The 27519-nt window shown below is 34.1% G+C and overlaps 2 protein-coding genes and 1 pseudogene across 3 annotated transcripts; 2 read left to right on the plus strand and 1 right to left on the minus strand.

Moving 5' to 3' along the window:
- The first annotated feature begins 953 nt into the window (after positions 1 to 953).
- LOC143614484 (protein DOG1-like 3) lies at positions 954 to 3088 on the plus strand (annotated as a pseudogene). Its single transcript, XR_013150299.1, has 3 exons — positions 954 to 1298; positions 1694 to 1842; positions 2598 to 3088. The product of XR_013150299.1 is annotated as a protein DOG1-like 3 (transcript).
- Positions 3089 to 13752: 10664 nt separating this feature from the next.
- LOC143614482 (B3 domain-containing protein Os01g0234100-like) lies at positions 13753 to 18497 on the minus strand. Its single transcript, XM_077087909.1, has 7 exons — positions 18297 to 18497; positions 18126 to 18212; positions 17416 to 17447; positions 16106 to 16253; positions 15427 to 15633; positions 15233 to 15323; positions 13753 to 14618 (listed from the first exon to the last, which is right to left on the minus strand). Exons 1-7 carry the CDS (start codon positions 18495 to 18497, stop codon positions 13888 to 13890), a joined length of 1497 nt encoding a protein of 498 aa, XP_076944024.1. The 3' UTR covers positions 13753 to 13887.
- A 3627-nt stretch (positions 18498 to 22124) lies between these two features.
- LOC143614480 (methionine aminopeptidase 1D, chloroplastic/mitochondrial-like) lies at positions 22125 to 26690 on the plus strand. Its single transcript, XM_077087908.1, has 10 exons — positions 22125 to 22293; positions 24051 to 24120; positions 24203 to 24431; positions 24531 to 24692; positions 25205 to 25246; positions 25339 to 25410; positions 25490 to 25569; positions 26136 to 26233; positions 26319 to 26366; positions 26458 to 26690. Exons 1-10 carry the CDS (start codon positions 22188 to 22190, stop codon positions 26601 to 26603), a joined length of 1053 nt encoding a protein of 350 aa, XP_076944023.1. The 5' UTR covers positions 22125 to 22187; the 3' UTR covers positions 26604 to 26690.
- Positions 26691 to 27519: the final 829 nt, after the last annotated feature.

Below are 27519 nucleotides of genomic sequence, written 5' to 3' on the forward strand. Positions count from 1 at the left end.
CATAAGAGGTACATGGCACTTGTATCTTAAAATTATTTTGTTTATTTGTTTTTTTTTATAAAATATAATACTAAAATAATAATGAGGTAATGTTTTGAAGAGACTTCATCCACTACTCCCAATTTAAACAAAAAAAACCTTATAATGATGAGAAGTCACATGACGTAAAACACTCTTATAAAGGGTTCATACACTATAAATGGTCTAAAAACCTAAATTAAACATGTAAACTCACGTTAATAAAACATAATAATATTATGTTCCTATAGACATCAACTTTGTTTTGATCTAACAGAAGTTAATATAACAGGTTTTATTTTCCATATATTCTTCTTCTTCTTCTTCTTTATTATTATTTCTTAATATAAATAAGAAGTAACAAAGTTGTGGTTAAAATGTGTATACATCTCACAACTTGCCAACTTGGTTTCACAACCAACACAATACCACCACTTGTGACTCAAACCTTATGCATCATCACCATATCAGCACTTTTTTTCTGCCACGTATACATAATATTATTCCAAGATACAAATCATATGACACGTGTTAATATTATTATTATTCAATGTGTTACACAACAATTAGTAACAAGAACTAGTGGCACAATAACCATACATAAAAAATAAAAAAAAATAAAAATAAACAAACTTACTTTCTTTATAATTTTTTTAAATATAAATAAGAAGTAACAAAGGTGTGGTTAAAAATGTGTATATATCACAACTTGCCAACTTGGTTTCACAACCAATACAATACCACCACTTGTGACACAAACCTTATGCTTCATCACCATATAATCACTTTTTTTCTGCCACGTATACATAATATTATTCCAAGATACATACATATGACACGTGTCAATATTATTATATTATTATTATTGAATGTGTTACACAATGTTACACAACAACTAGTAACAATAACTAGTGGCAAAATAACAAAAAAACAAACTTAATAAATAGTACTCTAGACAATGTTACATGTACATCAACACAAACAAGTGACAATTAACATGACAACTTTCCACCACTGGATTTCCCAACAAAGAACTGATCTTAAAGATCTTCTCACTGTCCTTAACTTACCGGTAACTGACGTCTAACCGCTTCGTTGTATCGGTGTATAAACCATCAAACACCTTAGTGACTACCAACAAACAAGGTCAGTTTGCTATGATGGTGATGGTTTATCGATATATACGCCTTCGTCTTTCGAAAACTCGTTGTTTTGGATCGGTGGATTGAGGCCTTCGATATATATTCGGCTTGTTTACTCTATTTGTGGAATTGGGTCTAGTAAGTTTGAGTTGGAACAGGGCCGGCCCATAAGGGTGGCAGGGTGGTCGACGGCCACAGACCCGACACCCCGTTAGGCCCGAAACTTTTTTTTTTAAATTATATTTAGTTTTATTAAAAACAATATGTATATCTAATGTTTAAACTTATTTGCATCACCACTAGTTTGGTCTAGTGGCAAAGGGGTATTACTCTCAACCAAAAGGTCTTGGGTTCAAGTCTCATTTGAGATATGTTTAATTCTATTTTTATACAAAAAAATTTTACACAACTCAAATTATAACCAAATAAACCTATATATAAATTTAATTGTTTAAACCAACATAATACTCCTTTTTAATTAAGGCCCAAAAATATTTCTCCTTCGGCCCAAATTTTTTTTCGCTTTCTCGGAGCCGGGCCTGAGTTGGAAGTGTTGAAATTGTGTAATGGTGATGGGGTGATTATGAAGTGTAGTGATATGCAAGTGAAGTTGATTAAAGATCTTCATGTGGAAATTGTTGATAATGAAGACAAGATTTCGCCTAGGATTGCTAATTTGCAGGCATGCATGTTATTTTATTAAGGGCGTCTGTAGTGGGGCTTTTTTTTCCAGCTTAAAAACATCTAGTTTTTTTTATAAGGGCGTCTGTAGTGGGACATTTTACGGCTTAAAACCGCCTCGCCTAGAAAAACGTTGCCTAAATAATTGGACTCAATGAAATAGGTCCCACCACATAAATTCAACAAGCCTCTGTCAACCACGTCACCCTGCTTCTTTAAATTACTTATTCCGTCTCATTAAAAGTGTCTATAGATTCTTTTGTATTTGTCTCATTACAAATATCCACTTTCAAAATTTATTAGCTAATTTTTAAGTTTATCCTTAAACACGCACAACTAACATTAATAAACAGTATTGATATACCCAATTTTCAAGGACATTATTGTCATTTGGTAAGCAAAGAAAACAATAATTTAATATACCTTAAATTTTGTGTTTTTCAAATTAAGACACTTTGATCGGGACGAAAGGAGTAATATATTTGTCATAATCTAAAAACTGTCTAATTATTAGAAGGGGTTTCAACTACTACGCATAAAGTTGGTAAAAGGTATGTTGGCTTATGAATCATTCAAGAAAGAAATTAATAATCGAATAAAACAAAGTACCGTAAATATAAATATAAAGTATTTAATGGCCTAGATTAATTCTTACTTTTCGTAAAATATGTCACTTTATTATTTAGCATACTAACTTTAGAGCAAAATAATTTGTTTACATGAGAATTGAACCTTTGAACCATCATAATAATGCAGGAATGCGTGACGATCGAGCCGCTAATGATGGACACTTTGGGTGGTGGGATGGATCGGGCTCTAGGGGCTCACACGGTGGCGTTTAATGGCGTGGTGGTGGATGTGGATGAACTTAGAGTTAAAGTGTTTAGGAAGCTAGTTGATCACATTCTAACACCACTTCAAGGGATTCATCTTCTAGTTGCATCAACTAGACTTCATCTCTCCATACACGACTGGGGAAAAAGGTAAAAGGTTTCGAATTTGTAGGTGGTTTTGAGACGCGGAAAGTATTTTAACTACTGTCATTAGCTGCTTACTTTACTCGTCGTAAGAAAATGTGGAGTTGATCCTCTAAACCACCTACAAATCTAAAAATGCTAGTAATAAGTTAACACCATCTTTTTTATTTACTGTTATAATAAAAATGTTATGGATCTTTTTATTTACCGTAGTATGATCAGTTATGGATCTTTATTGTAAAAGTTTTTGTTATCGTCACACTAGTTTGTGTGTGTGTGTTTTTTAAATAAAACGTTGCTTGGTTAGATACGTATGATTCTAAAGTTATAGTTTTTTTTTTTTTTTTTTTTTTTTTTTTTTTTTTTTTTACTTTAATGCAAGAAAGCAGTACAAAAATATTTGCCGTTCAAGAAAAAAAATGCAACAAAACAAATATATATAAAGTCGTAAAAGGAGATCATATTTTGCATGCGATTGCGTTGTGTGCGCTTTAATAACAAATTAGAAATTCTCAAAATATTCATTTCGACCGTTTGATTCCGAAGAAAGTCCATAGAAAGCAAAACTTTTAAAATTTAACTTCAAACTGGTCGTACCTACCAGATTGTTATGCTAGCCGGAGGTATTTGTCGGCTATAAAATCACGCCACATGTAAACGTACAGCCTAAACAAATCCAATCTAAAAAATGTATACACTATGTATACACTACTACACTAGCTTATACGTTATCTTTTTCTAGCTAAATAAAGTTGGTTATCATAAACCTAAGGCTGATTAAGAGAGTTTAACCTAAAATGGGTCGGGTACAAATCAAAGAAGCAACAAACTATAATAAAACATCATGGAAGCGAACTAGACGTTTGAATGCGTGTATACATTTAATATGGTACGGATTATGTTTTATCAAAGACAGAGAATTTCAACACTTAATCCGTTCAATAGAGTATTTCGAAGAAATTGACATATATGAAGTTATTTGTTGAAATATATCGAGCTCATTTGCCACCGTAACAAACCAGAAAATTCGTTTGTGAACTTCCATCGTGTTTTTTTTAATGAGTTCGTAATTTTCTCATGAACCCTCCAATGTACAACCGACAGCGTTTAATCACACCCTAATGACATAACCCTAAGAAAGGGTTTGTCTTTAACTTAATATCTAACAAAACCAAATAATAAATAGCAAAAGTACTTATATTTAAATTCTATGAAACTTTTCACTTTGCTGTTTTTCTAAGCATATGATACCATAATATATCTGTTTTTCTGCTTTTTGAAAGAACCAATTACTCTGGCAAGTACTTGCCTCTTATGGTATGAGAATATATTGCTATATATTAAAAATGTTTGTAACATAAAGAGAACTATGTGATTGTGTGTAGTACTGTAGTAGTTTACAAAGAATATGATTTGCCTACCGATTATTTAAGCCCTAGACCATATCATGCTAAAGTTGTGCTACAAAATCTAAAAATAATAAATGTAATTCTTGTTATAATATTACTACAAGATTAGCAATTATTTCTAAAACTTGAAGAGTTGAAGATGACAAAACAAACAAGAACATAAGAGATATACATATATATTTCGTAACTCCTTTTGATTGTCTGTATCACTTATTGTTACAAATATAAGATATATATACACACTTTACATTCACTATTTGGGGGACATAAGCTAATAATTTGATTGAAGACTTTCACCATCCACATTTTTACCCACACGTTAGTTGAAGACTTTCACATGCAAATGTTTCCATCCATTCACATGGATGTTTTACCCACACGTTAGTTGAAGACTTTCACATGCAAATGTTTCCATCCATTCACATGGATGTTTTACCCACACGTTATAACACTCCCCCTTGGAAGAAACATTTTCAAACTTCGGGATATTGAATTACTGCCTCATTAAAAACCTTGCTAAAGAAAAACCCAATGGGAAAAAAAAACTTTAGCTAAGGGAAAAAGAGTGTAGTATATAACTCCCCCTCAAATTGCAGGTCGTTACATTGTTCGTACATAGCGCATGCCAATATCATGAACATGTTTCCTGAATGTTGCTGTGGGAAGTGCTTTTGTGAAAAGATCAGCTGAGTTGTTGCTGGACTGGACATATCTCATTTCAACCTGATTGTCTTTAATAAGGTCTCGAGTATACTCAAAGTATCTTGGTGGTATATGCTTTGTTCTGTCACTTTTGATATATCCTTCCTTCATTTGCGAGACACAAGCTGCATTATCTTCATAGATAGGAGTTGGAATTCGATCTTTCTCTAGTCCACAAGAAATCAATATGTGTCGTGACATAGATCTTAACCATACACATTCTCTTGAAGCTTCATGCAATGCAATGACTTCAGCATGATTTGAAGATGTTGCAATGAGTGTTTGTTTCTGAGAACGCCATGAAATCGCAGTTCCTCCATTCTTAAATATGTATCCAAGTTGAGATTTTGCTTTATGGGGATCAGATAAATAACCTGCATCTGCATAACCAACTAACCCTTCTTTTGAATCGTTAGGATAAAATAAACCTAAATCAGCAGTTCCTTTTAGATACCGAAAAATATGTTTAATGTCATTCCAATGTCTTTTAGTAGGGGATGAACTGAATCTTGCCAATAAGTTAACTGCAAAAGAAATGTCAGGTCTTGTACAGTTAGTAAGATACATAAGTGCTCCAATTGCACTGAGGTATGGTACTTCGGGACCAAGAATCTCTTCATTATCTTCGCAAGGACGAAATGGATCATTGTCAACATTGAGTGATCTAACAACCATCGGTGTGCTTAAAAGATTTGCTTTGTCCATATTGAAACGTTTTAAGAGTTTCTCAGTATAAGTTGACTGATGCACAAGTATCCCATTATGCATATGCTCAATTTGTAAACCAAGACAATATTTGGTTTTTCCAAGATCTTTCATTTCGAATTCTTTCTTTAAAAGAGCAATAGCTTCATTAATTTCCTTTTGTGTCCCAATTAAATTTAGATCGTCAACATACACAGCTATGATCACATATCCTGATGTTGTCTTCTTGAGAAGACACATGGACAAATAAGATTATTTGTGTATCCTTTTGCTTATCAAATAATCACTCAAACGATTGTACCACATCCTTCCAGATTGTTTCAGTCCATACAAGGATCTTTGTAATTTGATGGAATACATTTTCTTAGGCTTTGAGCTTATTGCATCGGGGAGTTTAAATCCTTCGGGAATTTTCATATAGATGTCACTATCTAGTGATCCATACAAGTAAGCTGTGACAACATCCATAAGGCGCGTCTCTAAATTTTTAGAGACTGCTAAGCTGATTAAATATCTAAACGTAATAGCATCCATGACAGGAGAATACGTTTCTTCATAGTCAATTCCTGGCCTCTGAGAAAAACCTTGAGCTACAAGTCTTGCTTTATATCTTGTAACTTCATTTTTCTCATTTCGTTTTCTCACAAAAACCCATTTATATCCTACAGGTTTCATTGACTTTGGTGTAATGACAATAGGTCCAAAAACCTTTCGATTGTTTAGTGAGTTTAATTCAGCTTGCATAGCATCTTTCCATTTGTTCCAATCTTGTCGATTTTTACAATCATCTACAGATTTTGGTTCAGGGTCATCATTTTCTTCCATGATATCGCTTGCCACGGAATAAGAAAATATATCATCAATATTTTCCATTTCATCTCGATCCCACATTATATGTGATTTACCATAGTTTATTGACAATTCTTTATTGGAATCATTTATTTCTTCATGAGGAAATGTTATATCATTTATTCTTTCCTGAGGGAAGGTTTTGTCAATCATTCCTTCCTTAGGGTCAGTATCCTTCTCAGAACCCTTTCTTTTTCGAGGATTTTTATCCTTTGAACCGATTGGCCTTCCACGTTTTAAACGTTTTTGAGATTCATGGGGCGCATTATTATGGTTTTGCTTGCTTGGAATCTCAACTCGAGTTGGAGCATTAGCAGCTGGTATATGAGATTTAGTGACCCTGTTTATATCAGTAAATGCATCAGGTAACTGATTTGCAATTTCTTGTAGATGTATTATTTTTTGAACCTCTGTCTCACTTTGTTTTGATCTTGGGTCTAGGTGTAACAATGATGGCACACACCATGATATATCTCTTTCTTGCTTTTTCATTTCTCCCCCTAATGCTGGGAACATTGTCTCGTTAAAATGACAATCAGCAAAACGTGCTGTAAATACATCACCTGTTAAAGGTTCAAGGTATCTTACGATGGAAGATGTTTCATATCCAACATATATTCCCAACCTTCTTTGGGGACCCATTTTTGTGCGTTGTGGTGGTGCAATAGGAACATACACAGCACAACCAAAAATTCTAAGATGAGAGATATTTGGCTCATTTCCAGAAACAAGTTGTGTGGGAGAGTATTTATGATTTGCACTTGGTCTCATGCGGATTAATGATCCAGCATGCATAATTGCATGACCCCAAATAGAAACAGGGAGTTTTGTCCTCATTATTAATGGTCTAGCTATTAGCTGAAGGCGTTTGATCAACGACTCGGCTAAGCCATTTTGTGTGTGTACATGAGCAACAGGGTGTTCTACAACAATTCCCACAGACATGCAATAATCATCAAAAGCATGTGATGTAAATTCTCCCGCATTATCAAGCCTTACTCTTTTAATGGTATAATCCGGAAAATGTGCACGTAATTTGATAATTTGAGCAAGAAATTTTGCAAAAGCAACATTACGAGTCGATAATAAAGAGATATTAGACCATCTGCTGGATGCGTCTATTAAGACCATGAAGTATCTAAATGGTCCACATGGTGGATGAATTGGTCCACATATGTCACCTTGAATTCTTTCAAGAAACATTGGTGTTTCTTTATCGACTTTTAATGGCGAAGGCCTTGTAATTAATTTTCCAAGAGAACAAGATGTACATTGAGGCATTTTATCTATTTTATGGATCTTTTGACCTTTCAGTGGATGTCCATGTGTATTTTCAATGATCCTTTTCATCATTGTGGATCCTGGATGGCCTAATCTGTCATGCCATAAGTTTATGATACCAGAATCGCAACAATTTTCTTTGACTGCCATATGTGCTTGAGGCACATTTATATATGTATAATGCAAACCAGAATGGAGCATTGGCAATTTTTCCAATATTTGATCTTTGCTTATGATATGCAAATATTTTTCATTACTAACAGTCCTTGACTGAGTATCATATCCATTATGATATATGTTTCTGAAACTCAACAAATTTCTTGTTGATTTTGGGGAAAATAAAGCATTTTCTATTTTGAGCTTTGTACCATTTGGTAATGCTAAATTAGCTTTTCCCACTCCTTCTATCAAGTTTGTAGGACCTGATATTGTATTGATGATCCCTTTTGTTGGTTTCAGTTCATAAAAATATTTTTTAGATCTAAGTATAGTATGCGTGGCTCCACTATCCGCTATACATATATCTTCTTCATTTGTTTGATCTTGTGCTCCGGTGATTTTCATTTTAAATCTTGAAAAATATTAAGAGAAAAAAAATAAGTGTATAACGAAGACATATGATATTTTAATAAGAACTTTAATTGAAACACAAGTAGTACATGGAAGAGAAACTACATAATTAAAGATAATGAGAACACACTTAATAATTGCATCTAATTATAGTAGTCAAGCAACGTTGTTTCAAAGTTCCATCCCAAAGTCTTCAACGCTCAGCTCAGCATTGATATTATTAAAGTTATCAACATGGTTCACTTCTTTCTCTTTTCCTTTTAGAGAGGCTTGGTACAGTTCACACAGATGTGGAGCTGTGCGACAAGCATTTGCCCAGTGGTTTGTATTTCCACATCTAAAACATGAAGTGCCATTGTTTTCGGACCTACCAGCTTCATTCCATTTATTTTGGTGGTTGGAATTAGTATTGTGTGGGACATGATAATTATTGGCTCTCTGGTTACGACCACGACCACGACCACGACCGTAAGAGTTATTGTTCCATTTGAATGGATGCTTACGATCATTAAAATGCCTTTTGTCAAAATGACCACGTCCACGTCCACGGCCTCGTCCTCGACTTTGTTCCCATTTATGATCAGAATTTTTATGAGAACTTTTGTGAGCAACATGTGCTTCTGGTATTGCTAATGAACCCGTGGGACGAGATTGATGATTTTTCATCAATAATTCATTATTTTTCTCGGCTACAAGGAGTAATGCATTTAGATCAGAGTATCTCTTAAAATTCTGCAAACGATAATGTGTTTGCAAGTTTATATTTGATGCATGAAACGTGGAGAAAGTTTTCTCTAACTTTTCTTCCTCTGTTACGGGATACCCACAAAATTCTAGCTTTGAACAAATTCGGTATAAAGCAGAGGTGTAATCATTTACCCTCTTAAAATCTTGGAACCTAAGACTGTTCCATTCATCTCTAGAAGTAGGAAGTAAAACTTCCTTTAGATGACCGAATCTGCTTTTCAAATCTTCCCATATCATATATGGGTTATCATAATTAAAATACTCATGCTGTAGCAATTCATCAATATGTTTATGAATGAAAACATCAGCTCTTGCTTTATCCTGGTCAGAGCAATCATTGTATTCTTGGATTGCGTCTAACACATCCATAGATTTTAAATGTCTTTTGACATTTGCTGTCCAAGACATATAATTTTCTCCAGAAATGTTGAGTGCTGGGAATTCGAGTTTTGCTATATTTGACATTTTGTTGCTAAACATAATAGAGCAAATAATAAGATAAATATTAGAATCCATATATATCAATCAACAATGAGATACAATACATTGGTAGAGCTATAAACATATAAAAGAAAAAGAACATGCCGAACTCTTCAGATGGGAGATTAAAAATTAGAATGAGAAGTAGTATAAGCATTATAGTGACCAACATTAAAACCGGGTGAATCATTTTGAGAATTTTATCTTGGATAAATTTAATAAGAAGAATGTTTGTTGTAAATGAAATGGGGTTAATGATTGGTTATTTATAGTGGAGGTTTATAACCCATTTATAACGGTTATATTACCGTTTATAACGGTAATATTACCGTTTGTGTGTGTGTGTATATATATAATATATAATATTAATTATTTTAAAGTAAGATAATAAATAAGATATTAAATACAGTTTATTTTATAAAATATATATATAATTAGTATGCACAATAATAAGAATAGAATTGTTAGTGTAAATAAATCTAACTTCTAAAATAGTTATCAAATTTTAATAACAATGTTTATACACATTATTGCTATTACTCAGTATATTAGTTAGTATATGTATATGCATAGATATATATCTAATGTACATAATTAAAGAAGTGTTTATGATGCTTATGTAGATACCTTTGTGTCTATTACCTTTCTTGGTTAGGATATAAGCGGCTCGTGCTGATAACGTGTTATAATATTACTACAAGATTAGCAATTATTCCTTAAACTTGAAGAGTTGAAGATGACAAAACAAACAAGAACATAAGAGATATACATATATATTTCGTAACTCCTTTTGATTGTCTGTATCACTTATTGTTACAAATATAAGATATATATACACACTTTACATTCACTATTTGGGGGACATAAGCTAATAATTTGATTGAAGACTTTCACCATCCACATTTTTACCCACACGTTAGTTGAAGACTTTCACATGCAAATGTTTCCATCCATTCACATGGATGTTTTACCCACACGTTAGTTAAAGACTTTCACATGCAAATGTTTCCATCCATTCACATGGATGTTTTACCCACACGTTATAACAATTCTAATATTTTCAAAGCTGGTAGGTATCACTCCACTTAAAAAGGGTACCCTAAAGCATTCAACTTCATAAAAAAATAAATAAATGTTAGCCACTGTTTGTTTGGCTTCTATGTTATAATAATAACTATTTTAAAATTTTAAACTAAAGAAAAGTTTATTCTTATTAGGGTGGACGGAGTGGGCAGAAGAAAGAGCGGTGCCGTATCGGTAGCAGCGGGACATTAATGGCCCGCATTATGTGGTAGTGGTACCGCTCAAAATCATATGGAGTGGGGTTCCTATGCCGAACAAAGAAGAAATACATGTCGCGAGCAAGAGGATCGGGTGGAGGAAGGATTTTAAGATTAGGTGGAGAATAATAAAGAAAAATAGAAAAAGGATGGATGGGAACACCATTCCATCCATCTAGAAACCGAAGAAATAAATGTATGTTAATGTTAATGCTAATTTTTCTTTTATGATTTTACTAAAACGGTTATTTTTCTTTTTTAAAATGCGAACTCACACCCACCGTCTCTACAACTAGGTCAAATGTGTTCATGCATGGTCTATTGTTTTAGTGGTATGGTGTCGTTTTTATAAAAATGAAGTTTTGGGTTTAAAATTTTACTAGTGCAAAGTTTGAGAGATTTTAGACGGTAAAATTTGTTATTAAAGAATACGCTAGGTCAAACGTATAACTATTTAGTTTGATGATTTTGATGTGATTGCAACTCTGTCAGCAACCATGGATTTACACACGAAATACCCAAACCAATTATATTAAACCCCTAATTGTTTATACATATTCAAGAACAAAATATTCAAAGAACACTTAAGATCAGAAAATACAAGTTGATTTTAAGATTACATCTGTATAAACAAAACGAACCCTAATTTTTCAATAAGAAAACTGAAAAAGATTAACCAGAGTAAAAACCAAATGCCGAATTATGACCTTTTGAGATATACGCCACTCTTTAACCAATTACAAGCAGCTCCTTATCTTTTTTTAACATTGCAAAGCAGTCCTCCTACTTTTAACTTCCTTGCATTCCTGTAACATAATCACATACACTAGACCGAAACTCCAGAAGATACCCCGTTAACACGTTTAACCAGTTATTAGAACATCAAACTATAATTATCACAAATGAGATGATCATAAAGTCATACTTTTTACAAACTCTATGAATGATCTTATTTTGAAATATATATTTATAATTCAAATTAAAACAAGAAAAAAGTTATTTAGACACTCAAAAGAAGTCATTGTTTTATATGTTAAGTGGAAATATCTTTGTATTACAAATAATAGTCGGATTACAACTTTCAAAAGCCTAAAAGATTAGATTCCAAATGCCAAATTGTTAAGTAGTGCGGTCTACATTACATATTCTCATTCTTTAGCCACTATATATGTTTCCATCAACCATAAGTTACATATACAAATTTCACCATCATCTTCATACAACTACTTGAAGTTTGAGGCTTCAAGATCAATCATGGCAATCATGCGATGCATACGATTGGAGCCGAATAGATCAATGACCGTTGATGAATTCAAAGCATGGTTACGCACCTTTGACGACAACCATGATGGTCGTATTAGCCAAGAAGAATTCAAAGAGGCGCTTCATGGTCTTAGGATATGGTTTGGGAGTTGGAAAGCCAAAAAAGCGATGGAATCAGCTGATTCCAATCACAGTGGCGCCATCGACAGCGCCACCGAAATGGAGAAGTTGGTGAAGTTTGCGCAAAAGCACTTGCATATGAGGATATATGAATCATGAAAGGTCTACTTGGGTTGTTTTCTTGTAAGTTTGATATTTATTGGAGATAAAGCCTTGATGTATTTCACTATTTTGTGTGCTTTTTATTGAGAGTAATGTGTATGTTTCTTATGCATTCTTTTAAAGGTCATCTTTAAACCATGACAGTATCTGACGTACGTCCGTTTTCAGATCTGTCATTTGTTAAAAAGGTCTTTAAAATGAATGTATAAAGATATAAAATTACTCTTTTACGCATATTTGAGATAAGAGTAATTAAATACTCATCAATAATTTCTTGTAATTGTCATATTATTGCAAACGTTCATAATTTTGTGAAATTGTTTTTATCTACGTAGAGATATATAGAGTTGTATCAATATCCATAAATAAAGATATTTAAGGATGTAAACACTATTTATACTTAGCATATTATTTAATTTCAATCAATAACTACAAAAAATTACTCAAAACAAAAGATCAAACTACAAAAAGTAAATGAATAAATAAATAACTTTTACTGTAAGGTTACTATTCTGTGACATATTCGTTTTAGAAAATTACAATGGTCGAGATTCGTATTGCCTAGAACCGATAATTTGGTCCTTATTCCCCCTAATATTTCCTTTCACATGACATAAAGAGAGGAACAAATACCCTCATCACCAATGCAAACACCACTTGCTAGATTGCAATATATGATAAGTATGAATCTATAAAACATGTACAACTATTTTAAACAATATTTAAATCACTCTTGTAAACTCTTAAGATGATATTTAAGTGATTGTTAACACTTAATTCAAAGTCATTTAGAAAGAACAGGGGGATTATCTAATTTTTTGATGGATCGGATTACGGTTTGTCTTGAAACCGTCATTTACCTTTATTATCTAGTTTTTTCGTTTTAGAAAATGCAGCGCTTCTTACCGAGTACGCATAAATTCATTTTTTTTTATCACAAACTGAGTCATATCAAATAATGTGATATATAGTTTATAGCGGAATGCAAATAAAACTAATACATCAAAAGAATTTTCCGTTAAAGAAAGGCCAAAATAACATATCTAAAACAAATAGAAAAAAATGTTTAGACAAAAAAAGTGTAAATGGTTATTACAAACCGATTCTTAAAAAAAACGACTGCCGTTTTACGTTGTTTAGGCTAACTGACCCAACGAACGAACCCAGCCAGTTTATCAAAACTACGATTAGCAACTGACCTAAATTTTCATCAAAACACTATGTAACCAATCAAATTACATAAAAAATCAATTCATACATATTAACCTCATTATCATATTATGAATTAAACTTTCACACGATGAAAACATAAACAAATACACAAAACCACTTCAGTTCTAACAGAATCCAAACAAAACAAGTTAAAAGTCATGAAAAGAAAATAACTTCTAAAATTGTACAAAAGCTTTCCTACTTCACTAGTCACTACCATAACAATAAATAAACATTCAACATTAACTCAAACATACATAAAAACAAAACAAAACAAAGTTTTCAACTTCTACCATGGTACATTAACCTCTTCTTCAAACTTCATTTCAAACCTCTTCACCTTCTTTTTCAAGCCGTTAACGACATCCCGCGTCTTTCTCGAAGCTTCCTTCAGTTTCTTTAACTCGTCTTCAAACCTTTTAATCTCGCCTTCGACACGTTCGTGTTCCTTCTTAGCCTCCACGTACTTTTCCACATCCGACCTACTTCCGAACTCAAACACGAGCTTTAAAAGTTTAGCAATCTTGTCTGTTAAAAACTCGACTTTCATTCCCAATGAAGCAAACGACTTTAGGGAATTATCCCATACATCGAAGTCTTCCTTTGTTGTCGTAAGCTTGCAGTTTTTTATCTCGTTTGCGATCTTGACGGTTTCGCCGATCATACCTGCAACTAACTTGTGATATAAGTTATCTGGAAGGTTGTCATGTAGGAGCTCTTTTCTATCCATGCAGAGTTTGAAGTAACTCATTCTAACATCTTCTGGAAGCTCAGAATCAATGCACACGCCTTTGACCATTATGTGAAAGTCTTTGAAGGATTCCAGTTCTTGAAGTGGAAGGTCTGGTTCGGAGGGTCTAAAACCTTCTAGAACCTCGGAACCAATCTCTTCACTATTGTTTCCGGATGGTTCCATGTTGCCGATGATTTGTGATGCTGGAGTTAATAATTTGTGCTTTTTGCGGACCATGGTTACTGAGCGTTTTCCACGCTTGGTTTTTGGAGAAGGCGTATTGGTTTCTGTGTGAATTAAAATATAAAAGATTATGAATTACAAAAAAGTTATTAATAAAATAATACTAACTTTGACATTGTAAAACCAAACGAATGTTTTAACTTTTACCGAACAAACGATCGAACACGAACAACTAAACAAGTGAGGAATTCTTGTTTGTGTTTGTTTGTTAAAAAAATGACCGTGTTCGCTTATGTTCGTTGGTTAACAATATAAACAAACCGCTTCATGAGCGTAACTGAACATAGACGAATGAGCATAGCTGAGCTAAAACCAACTAAAAGTATATGTGATCAACAATTTGTGGGGTCAAGAAGATTATTAATACAATAAAACTAGACTAAACTGTCACGTACCTAAAAAACTTAAAACAAATATATTAACAAAATAACGTAAAACTGAAATAACCATAAGCTAACAAACCTAAACGAGGATAAATGAATGAACATTCACTAATATAAATGAATAAACGAACCATGTGTTCATGTTTGTTTGTTTAACTACTTAAATGTTCATGTTCGTTCGTTTATTAAATATAAAACATTAAGATAACTTCCCAACACTACACAAAATAGAAAAAAAAAAGGTTATTATAGTCATAGCACCAGCTGAAACAAACCTGGAATCGTTAGTTGAACTTGTGGCTCCGAACTTAAACGAGCAATAACATCATCTGCATTCTTCAAATCATTCGCCCTAACTATATAAACCTACAAATCACAAAAAAGAAAAAAACAAATTACACATGTATGCTAATAAAGTAATGCTAACATTGATAATTATATATAACCATTTTTTTTGTTAACCATGTACCTTAAATTTGTGAGATTCGATTAAAGAGAAGACAATAGCATCACCATCAAGCAAGTTATTCCGAACTGCAAACTTTTTCCATCCGGCACTAAGCGCGCACTTGTCAGCAATGTATTTGACGGAATGAATCTCACCATTTTCATCTTCAATCTCCATTTCACAATCGGTTTTTGGTAAATTTAACCTCCCAAACCACTGTGGAAAACCCTGTATCCAAATAAACGCATTATTTTTGCACATGTCAGCAAGTTCATGCTCATTTATTTAACTTCAACTGAACAAACGATAGAACTTGAACAATAAACAAACAGAGTTTTCTTGTTCATGTTCATTCATTACAAAAATAAATATGTTTGTGTTTGTTTGTTAATAGAATAAACAAACAGTTCAGGAATGTAAACGAACAAACATAACTAAGCGAACACCAATAAAAGTAAATATGAACATATATAATTTGGGCCTAAAAGTTTATTAAGACTAGACTAAATTATAATGGGCCTAAAAAGTTTAGAAGACCGTGCAAGAAATGACCTAAAACAAACGTTCTAACGAACATAATGAGCGTAAACTAACAATAATAAAACAAAAATAAATGAACAAACGAGACACCGCATGTTAGTTCGTTTAACTAAATGGCCAAACAACAGATTGCAAGTTGTTGAGAATACAATGATAATACCATCCAATATCCAGTGTCATTTTGTCCTCTGACCATCTTTGAATAGTTTGGATGTTCGGGTCCTAAGTTTGACTGAATCTCCTCAGCTTTGACCATGGCAGGCGGTTTTGGTTTTGCATTTTTGGTTGCAGAGTTTCCTTTTGGAGAGCTGCATATCAACCAAAGGCCATCGCTTTCAACTTTCAAGACTCTTTTTATGAGCATCTAAACGAACTGAATGAACACAAATGAAGCTTGTTTGTTTTCGTTGATTTAAATTCAACAAGACAAATAAACGAACACATACACATAAACAGACATATTTTCTTGCTCATGTTCGTTCGTTATGAAAATAAGCATGTTAGTGTTTGCTTATGCTTGTTCGCTAATATTATAAACAAACGGTTAACAAAAATATATAATAATTAACAAACATAAAGAAAGAAGACTTGTTCATGTTCGTTCATTTAACTTTAAGCAGATAGATGAACAACACGAACGCCTAAGCAAACATATTTTCTTGCTCATGTTCGCTCGTTAAGAAAATAAACATGTTTGCGTTCGTTTATGTCCATTCATTATACTCTAAAAACATGGTTAATGAACACAAATATACATAAATGATAATAATTGAACATAAAGAGAACACAGACTAAAAGTGAATGTGAATATCCAAATTTAAGACTAAATATCACTTTCATTGCATCCAACATTTCGAAAGTAAACAAGGATATCTAAACAAAGATTTTGAAGCATGAAAATCAAACTAACTTTAAATTAATACTAGTAACAGATAAATTTAATTAATACTGATACATTCAAACATATATGAATGAGCATAAATGAACGTTGTATGAACAAGCATAAACAAATGTAACTTAACAAGCAGAACATGCATTCATGTCCATTCATTTAATCAAATCAACAAACATTTGTGTTCATGCTCATTCGTTTATCACATGAACAAACATAATCAACTTCCCAGTCCAAAGTACACCAAACGTCCAGTTCATTTACGAGCCTACCTTTTTAAATAATATTAGTAATAGAGAAATTTTTATTAGTATTCACTTAAACAAACAAGCAAAGCATATATGAAAAAGTAAAATCAAACATATATGAACAAACATAAACGATCGTAAATCAAGAGACATACAAACACATAAACGTAAATTAACAAACAAAGCATGTGTTCATGTTCGTTCGTTTATTAAATGATGGAACTTCCCAGTCGACAAACAGTTCACCAAACGTTCGATTCGTTTACATCCTACTTTTAAACAAAACAAAGACAAGAAACAAACCATAAAAGCAAACAAACAAAAACTGACCTCAAAGACTTGCTAGAAGAATCTTGCCCTTCCTGTTAACAAAATTAGCAGCATGTAAGCTCAATTCAAACTATTGTTCTAACTATAAAAATAACCCTAAACTTAGAAAGAATTATTTTTTTTTTAAAACGGCAACTTTCTTGTGTTTTAGTCTACCGCACTCCCCAAATTTGGAGAGCCCCCTTGCCCCGCTCAAGCCAAACTACTATGTTATCTTAACCGGGCCCACGCTAGCTTCAGAGTTAGGCTTAGGCATTCCCCCGAGAAACCATACCGTCGGCTGCCGCTTGACAGCCGTTGTGCCGCCACAAGAGCAAAACTCATTGGCATAACACGTTAAGCAAATTAAGAAAATTTTCATTAACTAATTAAGCAAACTATTGTTCTAACTGGAAAAAAAACCTAAGTATTTTTTTTAAAACGTCGACTTTCTTGTGTTTTAGGCTACCACACTCTCCAAATTTGGGGAGCCCCCTTGCCCCACTCTAGCCATACTACTATGTTATCTTAACCGGGCTCACGCTAGCTTCATAGTTTGGTTTAGGCGTTCCCAGGGAAACCATACTGCTGGCTGCCACAAGAGCATAACTCTTTGGCGCGTAACACGTTAAGCAAATTAAGCAAATTTTCATTAACTAACTAAGCAAATTATAACAATTTTCTGTAACAGAATAACAACAATAATAATAATAATCAAGGAGTATACTTACAGTGTTACTTTCCGAAAGCGGTGTCGGCTTCTCGACAACGTCATCGAAATCGCCGTACCTCACCGACTTCGATTTCTTCCGTTTGCCCTAACAAAATTCATAATAATAACAATAACAATCAGTCAATCGAATTCACATAAAATAACAATAATAATAATAATAACTAGTTACCAGAGAAGAGGTTAACGGAGACAGAGGAGGAGGTGGTAGTGATGAATTAGGGTTAGAATTATTATTAATATTATTGGATCGAATCAATTGAGAAATAGTGAAATCGGCATGTGGTGGATTGTTAGGGCTTTGGTGTGGTACGATGAATAGATCGGTGTTTTGTGGTTCCGGTGGTGGTGGATTGGAATCTGCTGCTGCCATGGCGACCCTGAAGAGAGCGGTAAAATGTGTATGCAGAGGAGATGATGGTGTCATTTCAAAATATTTGGAGAGACACGTGTGGTTGTTATTATGACGGAGGTGGCGACGCAACGACACGAATGTGATCGGTGTATGGTTTATGATTAGTCGAAATTAAACGAGACAATTTGGCTAGACTTGAGCTCGGCTCGGTTATAGAAATGAGTCAGCTCAGCTCAAGTCGCATCAAATCGAGTTTTTATAGTTTTTATTATTACGGACCTGTTGTGGCGATGCAATGACGCGAATTTGATCGGTGTATAGTTTATGATTAGTTGAGGCAGGGTGGGTTTAAACTCAGGGTCTGAATTCAGCCAGGTAGCTTGAGCTGGGCTCTGTTATAAAAATGAGCCGGTTCGGCTCAAGTTGTTTCAAATCGAGATTTTTAGTTAGTTTTATTTAAGTTTTTATTAATTGAGCTAATTGAGCTACGAACTGCTAGTTTTTTTGAATAGCCCTGTTAAAATTAAGTTAAAAGAATAATTTCGTAAATGTCTATAAGAGTATTAGCACGTTTTTAATTTATGATTAAAACGAGATAAATTCAATTGGTGTCGGTTGGGTACGTTATGGTAGCAGCACTAATTTTCCCAAAAAAAAAATACGAACAAATGACTTGGTTATCAAGACATCGTGTTTAAGGAAAAACGAGCTAAGGAAGGATGTAGAGGGGCTCAAAAGACAAAGCTAATTTGTTTCATCAAAATAGATAAGGTTGACACTATTTGAGGAGGGAACTTGTGTTCGAAAACAAGCATATTTCCTAAAGGGAGCGTGGAGAACGAAGTAAGATGTGGTTATCATTCGACTCTCCAACATGTAAATACGTAACTAAAACTCAATCCATTCTCTATTACTACTACTCTTACTCTCTCGTCAACAACTTATCACTAGAGAAACCTCCACCGATTCTTGTGACGAAAAGTGATTGCAGAAGGCTTCCTCTTGCGGTGAAACTAACGATCTTTATTTCTTAGCGGACCTCTATGTTATCCAAATGAAGACCCTCCTGAATACCACAATCGAACTCCCATTTTCCTTGAAGCAATAATTTTTTAAAGTACGCGTATAGATATATTAGTGCATTGTTAATTTACCATATAACTCGTAAATCTCTATAGTTAGGATTATAAAAAATAATAATATGTTCCTAGTGTTATCCCTTAACATATTCAACTTTACACGGAAATGGTTGGTTGTTGACGGCTTAGTTGTACCTACAATTTTTGTTTCGAGGTTAATAACTAACAATTTAAGAAATTAGAAGCTTTTGCACAATTTGCTTATGATTTCAATAAAGCTACTTAGAATCAATTCGCAACAGATGAATTCGTTCTTCACAATGAGATTAATTAGCTTATACAATACTGAAACATTATATGTTTTGAGTATATTAATCCAGTGTTGTTGGCATATGCATACATGAAACTTGTGAGCTATGACAAATATTACAAGAGTAATGACATGCATGACTATTAGTATATTTAATAATAACCATACTTCATGCTTGTGTTATCTTTAAACTCCTGCCATATATGTTGGGTTTAATTTCCAATGTTACATATGGTAAGACCTAGATATATCTAGTGAGCAAATTATTGTTGGATATGAATTCTTGCATGCTATTCATTGCTTTGAAGAAAATGAGAAGAAGAGAGAATACAAAAGTTTACAATGAGTACATGGTGGAATAAGGTTATATAGACAAGACAAGGAGAAAGTTTTGGTTGTTTTCAAAGGAGAGGATACTGACAATGTTCAAAGAGATCTGCCTGGATCCTTTTGTCATCGGGCACCACCATTTAACTGCGGAGCTCTCCTCTTAAGGCAAGCGTAGTGATGGGTGAGGAGAAGGGCGATGGGGGTGATAACTGAGTGTGGGACATAGCGCCCCGTTAAGATAAAAGGGCGACAAGGTGGAGGGGCGACTAGTATTTGTCGCCGGCGATGTTTAAAGAATATTATTATTATTATTATGTTAAGTGATATATATATATATATATATATATATATATATATATATATATATATATATATTGAGCTACAACACCACTACACCACTAAACCAAAAATCCTCTTTTTTGCTGACTGAGTGTCACATGACACAAATCGCTCAATTTTATAGCCTCTCCACTACACATAGCCTTATGCACCACAATTCCGTCTAAAACGTGTTGGAGGTATTTACGATGTGACATTTCGTGTAAACTCTCTCTCTCTCACACACACACACATATTGTGAGATTTGAATAGAGTGTCGCATATATTTTCTCTTACAAGTTTCAACCACTCACCCCTCCTCGCGCTTATTTGAGGGTTTGCGAAAATGGGGACTAGCAAATTTAACTGGCTAAATTGACGAATAATGGTTTCAAATCACCAACTATGATACATTTTTGTGCTTGAACACATAAAAAGGTTATCAAAGTACATTTGTAATTTTGAGAGTTATTAGGCGGTTTGGGGGGGGGGGGGTGAAATTGAATCAGCAATATGAAAACACCTCACGTAAATATCACATCATGTCCTACTGCTATGTGTCGTCCAACAGATTCTTGGTTTATAAGATATGACCCTACTCAAATATTACCAACACGTGTTGAGCTTAATGTTAGTGAATAAAAAGAACTCCATAGTTAAGCGTTAGGTTATCAACTGTCTATGTACAAGGATTAACAATTAACATTACTGAGCTTAAATTTCTTAGATGGGTATATAAAGCAAAATATACAATTAACTATTTATTAGCTTGCAATCTAGAATTGGTTAACTTTGTGATGATTTGGCTATTATTTTCAAATTGATACTTATTCGTTTGTGTTCATTAAAAATGCGCCCTTACTTTGTTTATGTCCGTTAGTGTTTATTACTGTCCGTTTACAAAACTAATGAACAAACATGGACAAATAATACAATTTTTATTCTTTAACTAAAAAACATATACACCCAATTTCGTTTGCTACAATGTTCATGAATTCATTTACAACCCAAGGAAATACTAAATCCTCTAAACAAAGTTGAAGTTAAGACAAAACTATACATCCGTTAAAAGTATTAGTTAATTCAGCAAAATGGATATTGGATTTTAATACTTCAAACATTTTAATTTGTTACCCGTCACTCACAGCTTTCACCCTATTTGTTTTTGTCACTCTCTCGCTAATGAACGACAAACGCCGTTAGCGGAATCCCGATTTTCTGATGAATTCCGATTCAAGGTGGTTCATACAAAGAAGAGGGAGGTCAGGGTTCTGCTAACAGCAGCCTCTGATTCAGGGTGGTTCATACATCTACCGAAGGCGAGTGCAACAACTCCAAGGTCCGATTGACACAAAGAGATACCAACCGATAAGACGCAATGGCGTTTCGACGGTTGTGAAGTGCGTTCGACAACCTGGTATGAATTCCAACGGTATTCCACTAACAACGATAGTCGTCCGTTTATTTTGAAATGACAAAAATAAATAAGATGAAAGTTGAGAGTGACGAATATCGATAAAACGAAGACCAATATCAATTTATTAAAGAATAAAGAATAATTTGCATGTTATTACTATGTGATTCCCGCGAATATACGGACGAAATACGGATAAGAGTCGGCGGTGGGGTGAATAATAATAATAATAATAATAATAATAATATAATAAGACAATGGTAGGCGGCGGCGCGGCGGCACTTCAGCCACGTCTGATCTCATCGTTCGTCGGAAACTGTCGATCAACGCAACCCCTACATAACCTCTTTCGCTATAATCCAGGTAATTGAATTGAATTGGTTTGGTTATCTTTAAATTAAATACATGTTAAGCACACCAAGTGTTCGATGAAATGACTGGTTGTTTGATTTTGGACTTCTGTGGCTTTACACGATCACAATGAGCATATTTTGTTAATTAACGTATTGGGTAATAATAGAATCTGGTAGTTAAATTGGTTATCTTGAAGTATATGTTGTTATGAACTTATGCCCACCAAGTGTTTGATGAAAAGACTGCTTTTTGATTCTTGGATATCTATCAACCTTTGCCGCTAACGTTACCTTGCTTTTGTTAACGTTTGTCCTCCTTAGCCACCATACGATACCTGCTCATTCGATGCTCAATTGCTCACTCTTCTGTCCATTACACAGGTGTTGTTCAACCATTTCGCTGCATACTTAGCCTCTATAGTATCACTAGATCAAATGGTTTTGGGAAATCTCTGCTCTTTCAATTGATTTTCTGTATTGTTTCTCTTAAAACTAACTAGCTGGCCGAGTTCAGTTTCAGCCTGGTAGGGAGATTTCGAGCCAAGCAGAGCTGACTCGTATAGTTCGAGCTAGTGCTGGCTCTGATTGATATCGGATTATGAACAGCTCTCTCCTAGAATATAAGTAACAATCCACAACCAATGCAACAATGCCTTACAAGTTACAACTTTAGATAATCAATACAACAAAGACGCCATCTTCACCAACCGAATGTGTGTACTTTCAACATGTATGCAGTGTACCTATATAATCGATATTACAACAAGTTAACTCCCTCAAAATCTTAAATCGATAGGAATTTGGTTTTAAAATGCGCACACCAGGAGAACGTAATCTTGGGTCACATGATACGGTGAATAAGCTTAAGCTAAATTTGCCCGTGGCTTGCTACTCACTCAAAATTAGCTCGAAAAGCTTAAGCCAAATCCACCCGTGGCTTGCTACTAAAATTAGCTCGAAAAAGCTCGCGTAAATAAGCTTGAGCCAAATTGGCTTGTATGAATTTCGAGTCGAGTTCGAGACTTTTGATTTCGCTAGAGTAGTTTTAGTATAAGTCAGCTGCTAAAATTTGTCCAAATGATGTATACAAAACACAAATGAAACTGAAGCAAGGGCAGCTACTGCCTGCAGTCCCCTACAGTCTCCTGGAAGTGACAACTTCAAACTTTACATTCTACAGAGTTTGGGCGGAATAGGCTGTGCAGTACCGTTTCAAGCCAAGTCTCAAATCCAATCCTTTTTAAGCTTGACAACAGGTTAACATGTATAAACATCTAAATTCAAAATGTATGTTTCCATACATGTTTTAAGGATGAAAGCGCCATTTAATACATCTATTCAGCTCCATGGATTCTAAGGTCAAGAACATCTTTTTTCACTCAAACTTTAATGCGTCACGTAGGAAGAACAAGAATGTTTAAATGGACATCTAGCAATGTAAACATTTTCTTCTTAATCATATAGGACATATATCCACCAACCGATCCAATCCAATCTACTTCACCCTATTTTCCATGACATTTAGAAATGCTTAATGTGACGAAAATAACAGATTCATAGCTTGACGAAAATACAAGTTTCTTACAATGTGTTTCATGATCTATAGTATGCTGGTGAGCTACATAAAGAACTTATTTTTTAACCAATTTTTTTTTAACCAATGCAAATTTATTATGTTCATGCTGACCAATCACGTTTTATTCTAATATTATGCTGTATGTTAGTTTCATTGGTTTTGTCTATAAACATCTCTCCATGCTATTACAGGCCAAATACATGTTTTCATGCGACAATCAAGGCCGTTCACCGGAATAACAAATTTTTTGTTAAATAAAAGGTATACATCTTGTATTATTTATCAAACTCCACTTTTGACTTCCAACCGTCAACTTTTACCTAATTTTCTATTGAACTAGCAGAAATACAGATGAAATACAAAACAGCACACGCAAACGTTTAAAACCAGGAAAATTATCACCCCGCCGTCCTGTTCCTGATCACATATTAAAGCCTCCTTATGTGACATCTAAGAAGCCACCTGGCATTGCAAGTGGACCCGAAGTGCATGATGAAAAGGGTATAGAATGTATGCGAGCTTCCGGTAAGCTAGCTGCACAGGTTCTTCAGTATGCGGGTACATTAGTAAAGGTAATATTTGACTTTTATTATTATTATTATTATTATTGTTATTATTATTATTATTATTATTATTTCATCTTTGTTCTGAATTGGCTAATGTATTGGCAGCCAGGTGTCACCACAGATGCCATTGATCAAGAAGTTCACCAAATGATTATTGATAACGGAGCGTATCCTTCGCCGCTCGGTTATGGTGGATTTCCCAAAAGTGTTTGCACTTCGGTAAACGAATGCATTTGTCACGGAATCCCTGATTCGCGTGAACTTGAGGTTTGATTTATTAATAACATTTAGAACAAATTTTCTCTTTTCGTCTTTTAGATATATAGCCAGTTTCACTCTTCGTCCTTATACCAAGGAAATAGCATACATCATCCTTCATATATACATTTTGTCACATTTTACGCCCTTTCCACTAGCGGACGTAATTTTTTCGGGCAGAGAGAGACAAGAATGACCTACAATTAAGTTTTACTTGACGTTTTCAATTTTTTTCATTAAAAGAGAAAAATGACGAAAACGGCCTCACATGCAAGGCATGTTATTGGACTTAACAGGAAAAATTAATGCCTGCTAACGGGAAGGACGTAGATTGTGACAAAATGTAAACATAAATGCTGATTTCTGTCGATTTTTTAGTTTTAAGGACAGAAAGTGAAATATGCTATATATCTAAAAGGCCCAAAGTGTAATTTGTTCTAACAGTTAAATTTTTTTAATTTTCAAATCACTCTTTTTATCATCTCATTCATGACCGGCACATTTTTTTTTTTATTTTACAGGATGGTGATATTATCAACATAGATGTTACCGTTTATCTCAATGTATGTTCTTTTCATTTTCACATTCATTGTTCATTTTAACAACAATCTGTAAAAGATTATGAGAATGTGGTGATTACTGATTACTGGCACAGGGCTACCACGGTGACACGTCAGCAACATTTTTTTGTGGCGATGTCAGTGACGAGGCCAAAAAACTGGTTGAGGTATTGCTTCTATGAATATTCTTTTTTCCTTTTTTGCATTTTAGTAATAATAATTTTATATGCTACATTTATAATTTAGGTAACAAAAGAAAGCCTATACAAAGCAATATCCATATGCGCACCGGGAGTCGAGCTGAACAAGATTGGGAAAATTATACAGTAAGAATATCTAACTTTCTTGTAAGCCCGGCAAAAGTGCAAAACGGCCGGGTCGGGACAGGATGTGTAATGGGTCAAAATGGGTTCATGATGATTAGGGGTGCAAATGAGCCAAGCTGCTCGCGAGCTACTTGAGATCGGCTCGTTAAAAAGCTCGTTCGAGCCGAGCTTTACCGAGCCTGAGCTCGAGCTCAAGCCTAAAAATAAGCTCGTTTAATAAACCAGCCCGGGCCCGAGCTTTACTTATCGAGCTCGAACCGGCTCGCGAGCCTAAACGAGCCTGACATTTATATATATTTTTTAAAATATATATTTAATAATTATTAATTAATAAATATAATGTTATGAAAAAATAAATAAAAATAACTAAATAATATATATTCTTTTATACATAAAGTTATAATACAAAAAAATATATAAAATAATTATAATTATATAAAAAAATAATTTATAAATAGTAAGCGAGCCGAGCCTGAGCCGAGCTCGAGCCTAGTCGAGCTAGGGCTCGGCTCAGCTCGGATCGTTTGCAACCCTACTGATGACAATATTGAAGTTTTGTTTTCTAGTGCTCATGCAGATGAACATGGTTATGGTGTTGTGGAACAATTTGTAGGCCACGGGGTCGGGCGATTATTCCACAGTGATCCAGTTGTTCTACACTACAGTAAATTTTCGAAACTTTGTTTTCCTTAATGTTCTAACCTTAAACTTTCGAAAAATAGTAATTGTATGACGTGGGGTCTCTTTAGGGAACAATGAACGTGGACGTATGATGTTGAACCAGACATTCACCATAGGTATGCTAATGTTGCCAACTTAACATGTTTTTTGACAACCTTAATTTTGACAAAACTCGTGTTGTAACGGTTTTGAGTTTGGTTTGGGCAGAACCGATGTTGACAATGGGTAGTATACACCCGAGAATGTGGGATGATAACTGGACGGTTGTCACTGAGGATGGGAGTTTATCGGCACAGTTTGAGCATACTATTTTGATAACCGAAAATGTTGCTGAGATTCTAACACAATGTTGATTGTGAGCTATAGATTATTAAATGCCAACTTTTCTTCATACTTTTTGTGCCATTCTTTTAGTGTTTTAAACTTTGTGTTTTAGTTTTCTTGAATAATAAATTAATAATCTTCTATTATATATAACATTACATATTCATACTTGTATCACCACCAACACCACCACTGCCACCGCTTCTATCGTCGCTACCGCCGACACCATAGAATTACAATCATTGTCTCTTTCTTTGTAACAAACATTACTATCCAATTTATAACTTATTTGAACTACTTTGAACCCAATAAAGAGCAAAAAAACTTGAGCAGTTGAAAGAAAACAAAAACTAACAGCCATGACAGCGTTGCGCGGACGATTTCTTCATTGACCACAATTGCCACCTCCATCATTGCCACCACTAGCCGTCGCAACACAATAACCATCACGGTCGAAGCCACTTCCACCTGGTTGTCACTAACAACTACACAAATGAATAATACAAAATGTGACAAAAGTTTAGACTAAGTGGGATATTGATTATACAATAAACAACATTTAAAAAGAATCTAACTTGTTAATTATTATCATGGCTCTATAAATATCTCCAAACACTAAGCAGTCTAAGCATCTTGCTTAATATCAAAGACCTATCTTTATATATATCCAACACAAGTTTTGCTTCATCCTGTTGCCGCAATGGCTCCAACAAAACTAAGCCTAACTATTCTTATACTAACTCTAACCATTATTAACCTTGAGAGTGAGTATGTTGAAGGCAGGCACTTAAAACAAAGCCGAAATAGTGCACCGTATGCAAATAATGCTCCACTAGCTAAACCTGTGGTACCGACAAAGCCAACACTTTCACGGACCGTGACTATGGTTAAGTTTCAGATGCAGCCGCCGCCGCCACCACCACCACCACATGGTGTTGAAGACTT

The sequence above is a fragment of the Bidens hawaiensis genome, unplaced genomic scaffold, assembly GCF_021521415.1.
Source record: "Bidens hawaiensis isolate Kalapana, Puna unplaced genomic scaffold, B.hawaiensis_p1.1 tig00040076_1, whole genome shotgun sequence".
Taxonomy (NCBI): domain Eukaryota; kingdom Viridiplantae; phylum Streptophyta; class Magnoliopsida; order Asterales; family Asteraceae; genus Bidens; species Bidens hawaiensis.